The 10,556-nt window shown below is 37.5% G+C and overlaps 1 protein-coding gene across 1 annotated transcript; it reads right to left on the reverse strand.

The window, feature by feature from the left end:
- Positions 1–439: 439 nt before the first annotated feature.
- On the reverse strand, positions 440–1,693 carry LOC131659486 (uncharacterized). The gene has a single exon (XM_058928671.1). The coding sequence runs from the start codon at positions 1,691–1,693 to the stop codon at positions 440–442; it is 1,254 nt and encodes a 417-aa protein (XP_058784654.1).
- Positions 1,694–10,556: the final 8,863 nt, after the last annotated feature.

The following is a 10,556-nucleotide window of genomic DNA, read 5'->3' on the forward strand; positions in this document are numbered from 1 at the left end:
GTAGTTTCTGCTGTGAATGCATATTCTGGATAAAATATGATTAATTGAGAAGTGTTATTTGAAATGACCAGGTGTATCATATACTGTAAGTAAATGCTGTCGGTTTTTAAAGGCTTTTGGTTTTTGAAAACATCGATGTGACGCCCTTTTATTATATGCATGTTTATTCTCTGATTATATGCTTATTTATTTTGGGGTATAAAAGGGGTGTTACAACACACATCCACCATTCTTGTTGTTCTGGGGTGACATGTATTACTTCTCCCCCTGTTTGGCCACAAAAGTTGCCAAAGCCAACAGAAATATCTTCTCCCACAACAAGTTTAAATAAGTTCAACAAAAATTTAAACTGAACTAAAGCAAATAAAACAGACGGAACTAACTGAAAGAGAACAAATCAAACAAAAACAAAACAAAACAAATAGGACTCCAGCTGCAATTACTGCCCAGATTCAGACCCACTTGAGGTGTCTGAAGAACTTTCTTTCTCAGAGTCATCAGCCGGAATGGCACTTTCTTCTTCAAATTCTTGTTTATCTTTATCTTCCTTCTCTTCAGTATCTGCAAATTCATCATTCTCATCCATTTCCAGAGTACGTATCATTTTTTCAAGATATATTTTTCTAGATTCCAGTTCTTTGCAAGTCTCTTTTAGCGTTGCTATGACTTCTGCTTTGCTGATTGATGCTCCAGATTTGGAAGTTTCAGCTGATGTCATGACAATGTCTGGAACATGCTTACCCTGAAACAGTTTGTAATGGAAGGCCAAGGGACTTTCTCTTTTGCACACTACATCATGTTCATTGAGAATGTTTGGGTACTGATGCAGAATTATACCACACAAGAGGGATGGAAAAGCAATTGGACCCTTAATATTGAAGCTTCCAGCATGCTTCATGGTTTGGTCAAAAATATATGCTCCATAATCAAACTTCTCCTTTGTCCCTACAACATATATAAATCTCCCAAGTACAGTTGAAATAGTGGACTTGTGATTTGTTGGCACCCAATTAGATGCTCCTATCTTGTGAAGCATTGCATACTTGATGCTCAGCTTACTTGAAGTTAGCTTCTCTTTTAGAGGCCAGCTATTTACTTGCTTGGCTGTGATCAGTTGACAAACTTTGTTGTCTGTTACTTCAAGCTCAGTTTGAGCTTCATCCGTTCTTTCCAAGAAATTATTAATCACAAACGGAGAGAATGAGACACACTTACCTCTCATAAACATTTTTCTGAAGTCCACACTTCTGCTGTTGCCACATTCTTCAGATAAGTTTACCACGAACTCTTTAACGAGCTTCTCATAACACTTGGGCAGTTTGCAGACAGTTTTCAGAAGTCCAGCTTCTTGAATTAGCTCTAAGACCTCCTTGTTCTCAAGGGCATTTGGAGCAAATTCCCTTTCAACAGCCAATCTCTTTTGGAGTACATACTTCCATCTGCTGGCACTAGAGGCATAGTGGAATGACACATTATCAATGGGAACTTCAGGAATACTAGCAGCAAGCTTGCTGGTTGTAGGCTTCTTCCTCGGTGGAATGTCAAGGACATTCACTTCAACATCAGATTCAGGTTCAACAATTTCCCGCTCCTTTCTTTTCTTTGGAATGACCTTGCTCCAAGATTTTGATGGACCAACCCCTTTACTCTTGGTTACAGCTTTGCTCTTGATAGGACCTGCATAAGTACTCATCTTCTTGACAGCGTCTTTGGCAGGGTTGTTCACTTGAGTGCTCTTTTTAGGTGATCTTTGGACAACAACTTTGCCTTTTTATCTTGTCATTAGCCTGTTGGCTACACTAGGATTCAAGAAGGTAAGTAATTCATTGTCGGAGTACTCATCTAAATCTACCACATTAGTATCAGTTTCATCATTGGCCTTAGGGTGCTCATTATCGTCGATGTCATTGACATCCTCAGTAACATTGGTATTCTTAGCAATCCCTTGTTCATCCTTGTTAATTTCCTCTTCAGCTAGGTCACTATCAACGGTGTGAACAGCTTCAGCCTTACTGGTGTTTTAGAGGGGATCAGTCATTATGGTTTGAAGAGGAATAGATATTCCAGGCACTTGATGATTTTCCTTCAGAATGCGAGTAACAATCCTGGTAATTGCACTATCGACATATTTGGATCCTTCTTTAGTAAGTTCCTCCATGATAGCAGATGAAGAGGGTTTGGTTCCCTTGCTATGAATACCCTCTTTGGGCCGCTTTGCATGTGTCATTTTAGGCTTTGTGGCCTTTACTCCGTCACTGCTAATCGTCCTTAAAGGGACAACCTTCAGAATCCTATTAGTGTTAGAGCACTCTTCCGGTGTTGCCGAGTCAGATACGGGAGATCCATCACTCGATTGCTGAGACATTTTGAAACTTTTAGAGCCAGAACCTGTGTCACGCTTGTGAGAACAATTTGAGTAGTTCAACCTCAGAGAGTAGCTAGCAGAACTAATAGGTAAGTTTGCCGTTTTTAGAATACTAGGAGATGGAGGGAGATTAATATGCACACTGAGTGAGGGAAATTTCAAACCATGGATTTTTACAAAGCCCAAAAAATATTCCCCCACGTAGGTTAATTGCTATAATATGTTTTGGTAGAAGATACCAAACATACCCTTTTCCTTCACAATGTCTTTAGATCTTGTTGAAACATTCTCCGTGACATTACTTTCAGATAGACTTTTAGGATCGTTGCTCACATTTGAGTTTTCTAGTTTTCTTTCCCGATCTGTTATGTCCATCACAAGGCTTACTCTTTCTTCTAGCAGAAATCTATTGATACTTCTGTACTCCCTTACTATTGCACATAGTTTCTTATTCATTAAATAGGTCTCAATAAAACCAGTAGACAGTTTACTTATGGTGAGAGATCCAACATAGGATTCTTCATTAGATTCATCAGACTCATCAGATTCATCAGATTCTTGACGGTAGACTTTTAATTCTTCTTTGATCATGGAGTAGTCAGAGGGGTGGACAGGTGTGTTAGGCTTCCATAGATAGCAATTATCCTTAGACCTAAATCCCTTCATGACTTCCTCATTTTCTTCATTAGGGATGATGCACTCCTCTTTGGTGAACCTGACATTAAATCCTTCATCACACAGTTGACTGATGCTTATAAGGTTTGCAGCCAGTCCCTGTACAAGTAGAACATTGTTTAGATTAGGGATACCCTGCCCTTCTGTCTTCCCAACACCTTTGACTTCTCTTATTTCTCCATCACCCAGAGTTACATAGTTGTTTCCTTTCCAATTTGAGGTCTCCTAGAGAGTTCTTCCTCCCGGTCATATGATTTGAGCAACCACTGTCAAGGTACCAATCTTCTTTTGCTGGCATCCTTAGAGAAGTGTGTGCTACCAAAGCAACATTCTTAGCTGTCCACCGTTGCTTTCTGTTGTTGGTATTAAATTCAGGTTTGGCTTGATGAGTTTGGTCTAGATATCCAACTAGTCTGAAGCAGAACGCTTTTATGTGACCAAATCTCCCACAGTGATGACACTTCCATTTTTGGAATTTCTTCTTTGAAAGCCTCCTTCTTCTGTTGTCTTGAAGTTGTGACATTGGTGCTGACATCTGGTCGGTCACACAAGTCTCAGACTTTTCTCTCCTGAAACCAGAGATGAGTTCCTCTTTAGCCACAAATCCCACTCCAGACATGTCTCCTATTCTTTGTCCAGATTCCAGAATTTCTTCTAGAGTATCAGAGCCATTGTTTAGCATTTTGAATGACTTGGTCATTTGATCAAGTTTTTAGTTCAACATGCTTACTTCACTACCGAGGGAGTCTACGGTTGCAAGATGTTCATTCTTCTCAGTTTCTAGCTCTCTTATGATTATCTCTTGCTTCACCACTTGTTTGCAGACTTTAGCATTCTTCATACACAACTTCTTGTACGAGGCAACTAGTTCATCAAAGGTTAGCTCATCATCACTGGAATCATCACCAGATTCATAGATTATTGATGAAACTGTGACATGTCTTGTAGTTTCTTCTTCTGAATCTGAGTCTTCATCAGACCAAGTAACAGTTGGTCCTTTCTTTTGCTCCTTGTGGTAGGTAGGACATTCAGCTCTTATGTGTCAGAATCCTTCACATCCATGACACTAAACCCATTTCCCTCGATTGGGCTTCTCCTCAGCTTTGAATCTTTTTCTTGAGTCATAGGTCTAAATGATGTCATTGGAAGTGTTCTTGACATTGGGTCTGGACTTCTGATAAACTCTTTTAATAAGTCTATTGAATTGTTTTCCAAGCATGGCTATGGCGTCGGATAAATTCTCATCACTTCCACCATTGCTTTCTTTTGAATTATCACCTGCGTTGGTGACAAAAGCGATGCTTTTGTTCTTCTTTTCAACAGGCTCACAGATGCTTGACTCAAAGGTTTGTAGAGAACCAATAAGTTCGTCCAGCTTCATGTTGTTGATGTCTTGAGCTTCCTCTATGGCAGTTACCTTCATATCAAATCGCTTAGGCAGTGATCTGAGGATCTTCCTTACCAGTTTTTCTTCAGTCATTTTTTCTCCTAAGGCTGCTGAGTTGTTTGAAATCTCGCGGACAGTCATGTAGAATTCATAAATGGTTTCATCCTCTTTCATCTTGAGATTTTCAAACTTAGTGGTATGTATTTGAAGTCTCGACATTTTTACCTTGGACGTGCCTTCATGTGCTATTTTGAGAATATCCCAAGCTTCTTTAGCCAGCTCACAGTGTTACACAAGTCTGAATATGTTCTTGTCAATACAATTGAATAGTGCACTTAGGGCCTTGGAATTGCCCAAAGCTAACTCTTCTTCAGATTTGCTCCATTGAGTTTCAGGAATTAGAACAGTGGTTCCATCTTCCATAATTTTCTCAGGATGTTTCCATCCGCTTTCAACAGCTCTCTAGGCCTTGCTGTCCACTGACTTAATAACTGCTACCATACGAGGTTTCCAGTAGTCATAATTAGAGCCATCCAGGATAGGTGGTCTGTTTCCAAACACTAACAAATCCTTCTCTATAGTACCAGAATTTTGTCATCCCTAGATCTCACCCAAATGTAAACAGGAAGGGTGCCTGCTCCGATGCCAATTGAAAATTCTAGTAACACATGCTCGATGTCAAACTGGATGTTATGACATTCACAATTACGCAGCACAAATAGTAATCACAGAATAGCATAAAAAAAATAAAGAACACACAAAATTGTTTACCCAGATCGGTTCAAACAACCTACTATGGGGGCTAGCAAGCCAAGGATGAAGTCCACTATTAGTAGTATCAATTCAAAGTTAAACTCCCCCGTTTACAACTTCTCACTTAATCACTACCCAATGACCCTTCTACCTAGGCTCTCCCTAGATATGGAATATCTCCATTCCACTCCCCCTCAATCACAGCAGTGATTACACATAAACAAATAACAATTACAGAGAGAAGACACTCTCCAAAAACACACCTTGATCTGCTTAAAAGCTTCAATCAAGAGACACACACTCGTGCTTAAAAGCTTAGAGTGACATTACGCATACACAACTTATTCCAACACAATCATCAAGGACAATTGCTTGGATCACACGAGACAGCTACAGAACAACAGTTCTTCACAATACAAAATCTTTTGTCTGCGTTCCAGAATAGGATTGCAGTCCTTTTATATGCAGTCTTGGGCCTTGGGATTTTTAAGAAACAAATTAGGGTTAACCAAGTTAACCTAATTCACACGCCATCTGTCTGTTACAAAATGTGCTTTCAGCAGGATCTTCTGGACGAAATATTCAGCACTCAATAAAAGGTTTCCTAAACTGATAATTGAGATAAATCAGGTAACACATTTAATAAATAATAACAGCTCCTGCTGTCACACACGGATGTCATGACATCGGTCATGACATTCACTATAAAACCTGTATTAGCTTCACACATATGCAACCTGCATAATACAATACCAACCAGGTTTGTTTTACCATTAATGCAACCAATCATGAAAACACCTTCAATTATGAACAAAGTTTGATCACAAAATATTTACAAAGTGATTAGGTTTGAAAAATATAAAGAAAACTATATTTTAAAAGTATTAAAAATACTTAAAAATACACCATTTTAAACCTAATAAAAATATATCAAATAAATAATATTTTTGTGATTTTTTTAGATATTCATAAAATAGGTATGATAAATGAAAAGTGTGTAAAAATCAAGTGAAAATGATTAATTTTGATAGGTGAAATGATTGAGTGAAGTTGTGAAAAAAATGAGGAAAAATAGCATAAATGGTTGATTTTGTTGGTAGCATGCAATTCATTAAAAGAATGCATTAAAAGAATGCATCCATTTGATAATATGTGAAGAAAATGGGCTAAAATGCATTTTGGAAAATATGGAAAATAAAAGGTCTGAGGGGGGATCGAACCCCAGACCTTGGGAATGGCAAGACTTTGGACGCGCGCTATAACCACTGGGACACTATGATGAATTCGTAAATAACACGCGCATCATTCAAAATATAACAAACTTTGCCCTGAGAATTTGAAAATGGCGTGCCATGGCCGTCATCGTCTTCAACCTCTCATCACTCAACCTATGAAAATGAAGATCGAGTGCTATGATGGAGAGCTCCCAGCTATGATTTGATGATTGCAGAAGCTTCCAGGGACTTTGTTGATGCTATCTGGGCACTTAGTTTGATTGGAAAACCTAAGAATTGTTCTACTCGACTCCTCTTGCTTGAGCTTCAAGTGAAAATGGAGGATGATGATTATGCACTTACAAAAGTGTTGTAGGCATCTGGATAGCTTCCCTACACCCCAAGGAACATGTTGGAATGTTTATATTGAATAGACACCCTTTGAATTGCTCTACACGACTCTACTTGCTTAAGCTCCAAGTTGAAAGTGGATATGGTGATCCTCCACTTTCAGAAGTGTTCCAGGTGCTTGGGTCACTTCTAATGAACCTCCTTGATATGTTAGAAGGCTTACTTTCAAAGGAAGAGCTTTGGTTTGAAGAATTCAATTCTTCTTGCCAAAGAGCCTAAGAAAACGATAAGCAAGAGGGAAAGAAGGAGAAAGCAAGAATTGTAGTTGCTTTAGTGTGATTAATACTGAGGTATGCACTTCTATTTATAGGCAAAGTGATCAGAGTAGTTGAGGGAGTGAGCTAACTTAGTGAAGTCATTTTGAGTTACTTGGTCATGAAGAAATTCAAAGAATATCCAAAATGCAATGATAAAAATTTTGATTCCACTTGATCAACTCCCTAGCCATCGATATTGTATTATCTTAGGGGACAATTCTGTTGCAGAAGTGAGCTCCAATTGGTTGGGTAGAGATTCCTTTGATGATTCACTCATTTTCCATAAATTCCCAAATGTAATCATTACATAATCACATGTCTTTATTTTTTGAGAATATTCTTCAATCCTTATGCAATGATGAAAATGAATACATGGAATCTCCACTGATGTATTAGGTGTCATGTAGAACCATTTAGTAGAAGAATTTGCATAAAATTGGTAAGATGCAAATATTGGCCATGGCTTGAAACAACTTCAAATGCCCAACTTTGAACATGCATAACTTTCTGCTCAAAATGAATTTGGAGATGGTTGAGCATAATTTGGAAAGCCCTTGGTATATACTTCAATTCATTAGTTTGGCGCTTCTTCAGAATCACTTGGGAAATTTGTGAAAACTGGCCCTGAAGTTGGAAGAAAAACTAGGTTTAAAACACTTAAATTTCTCTAAGTGTTTTGAACATAAACCTTCCAAATCTAAAATCTCTCAAAATAATCATTTTTAGCCAAAAGTTGCATTGTGATAAGTTGTTTATTTTGTCAAGATCTACAACTTTCATGTTGGGAGATTGTTGAGTGTGTAGGCAAAATTTTGAGTTCCCAAAATGCCCTTAAAAACCCTAACTTTGACTTTTGTTGACTTTTTGATTCTTGATTGATTTTTCTTGATTTTCCTTGGTCATGTAGATGTTTTTATATTGGCTATATTTTGTGGCAAAACATTCCTGTGATATGGGTGTGGAAGCATGCAGGATTGTTCGTTTGAGCTAGTACAGGTTTTGTTGGATGTCATGCTCGATGTCATGACATCTGTGTCTGACAGCAGTAGTTGTTACTTTTTAAGTTGTGATGTTTCCTTATTTATCTCAGGCTATTATTTAGGAAACTATATATTGTGTGATGTATGATTTGTGCTAAATTATCTCGGTTTACAGCTTATGAGAACACCTAGTTGATGTGGAAATTAAGTTAACTTAGTTAATCCTAATTTATGTGTGGAAGGCCCATGGCCCAAGTCCTGCTGCCTGCTGACTATAAAACGACTGCAAATCCTACTTTCAGAGGCAGAGTTTTGGAGCATGAAGATCATTATACTCTCTGTGTTTCCACCGTGTGTGTGGTTGTTGTTACTTGTGATCCAAACAATTATCACGTAGATGATTGCTTTGGAGTAGTATATATTTGAGGTGTTTTTATTAATTGTCACTCTAAGCTTTTAAGCACGAGTGTGTGTCTCTTGATTGAAGCTTTTAAGCAGATCAAGGTGTGTTTTGAAGTGTGTTTTCTCTCTGAATTTGTTTAATATTTATTTGTAATCACTATTGTGATTGAGGGGGAGTGAGTGGAGATAATCAGGTCTAGGAATAGATTAGAATTACATTGGGTAGATTTTAAGTAAGGAGTTGTAAACGGGGGAGTTTAACTCTGAATTAATTCTGCTTTTATTGGATTCCTTCCCTGGCTTGGTAGCCCCTAGAGTAGGTTGTTTGAACCGAACTGGGTAAACAATTCTATGTGTTCGTTATTGTTTTTATGCGTTTCTGTCTTAATTATTTGTGCTGTGTAATTGTGGATGTAATAACATCCAGTACGACATTAAGCGTGAGTGTCATACCCCAAAATTTGCCCACTATATTTCAAGCTTTGATTCACAAAACAACTCAAATGGTCAACAGTCGACTGATTTGACCTAAAAGTCAACTATGGTTAAACTACAATCAAAATTCCTGATTTTTGGTCAACATCCTCATTTTGAAGTATCATTCATCATTTGATCAAGGATTGATCATAATTCGTCAAGGAAAGTTCAGAAATCAACAAAACCTAAAGTTTCTAAATTAGGGTTTTTGACCTAAAAGTCAGCTGAACTTTGACCAGCCATAACTTTCACATGGAACATCAGAAATTCTTCACCCAAAGCCTATTTTGAAGGAAATTGAATTCTTTACAAATTTGACTCTCACATGCCAAGGCTAAAAATGCTTCATTTTAGAGATATGGATCAAAAGATTACAGGTCATTTTTGAAAGCCAACCAAAAGCAGTTTTTTTTTCAAAGCCCATATCATCAAGATAAAATCCTCAAATGGACAAAAGGTTCCAAAGTGGCCTGTAGAGGACATCTTGAGCTTTCCAAAAAGTCCTATAACTCATCCATATCTTAAAAAATGAGGGAGATATGACTTGTCAAAGTTGGCGATTTTGAGAGGAAAAATGTGAAATAAAAGGCTCCAAAATGAATTTTTTTTCAAAGCAACCCAATCTTTCTTGGCCCAATCTTCATCCTCATGATATCCAAGATTCAAAATACAAGTTCCATGAATTTATGAGTTTTATTTGATTTTATAGTAATTTTTGTTCATTAAAAAAATGATTTAAATCAAATATTCAAAGAATTACGGAAGAGAATTGATGTGGATTTGATTTCCAATAAAAATTCAATCAATTAAACATCATATATTCAATATAATTTCGTGAAAAACAAGATTGGTGTGAAAAGATTGAGATTGGACATTTTTAGAAAGAATTGAAAATCAAATTTCCAACAAAATTGCAATCTTTGATTGAACAAGATTTGCCCAAGTTTTAGTGACCTAAATTGCTCTCCTATAAATACACAAGACATTCAGATCACAAGGACGAACTCTCTGCCTCCAAGAACCCTAACCAAGATTCAAAAATTTCAAGAAGAGCATACTTTCGTTTTAGGGTTTGCAGCCACCCTCAAGCTTTTCTAATGGTCTCAATCAGTTACTGAGTGAATAAAGAGTAAGAATACATCACTGAGAAAGTCCCATAACACTCAGAACATCCATTCACGTTCTTCATATCCATTCATGGTTAGTTTTTCGTTTTATACATATCCATGTGTTTTAATATAATCTAACAATTCCTTTGAGTTCATGACATGATTTTAGTAAGGTATGGATCATTAGAACAAGGTTTTGACGCATGGAACCGGGTATGCCATTACTACGGCATAAAGGAATGCAAGCTTCATGTTCATACATCCATGGGGTTTTAGTCCAATCCAATACCACCATTGAACTCAGGGCGGCTGGTTTGGGTAATCTGGGCATTTGTTTCATATTGCTAACGTATTATTGTTGAGTTTTCATGTTGCAGAAAAAACAGAGAAAATTCCGCAAGTATACTCGCAGCTAAAGCCATGACTAAATCCGCAGGTAATCCAAAGGTTTTCTCAACAAGGCAACGGTAGGGATGATGAACAGTGGATGGGCCCAATCATCCACGCGTGTCATGCTTGTACTCGT

This window comes from Vicia villosa, linkage group LG3 (assembly GCF_029867415.1).
Source record: "Vicia villosa cultivar HV-30 ecotype Madison, WI linkage group LG3, Vvil1.0, whole genome shotgun sequence".
Taxonomy (NCBI): Eukaryota; Viridiplantae; Streptophyta; class Magnoliopsida; order Fabales; family Fabaceae; genus Vicia; species Vicia villosa.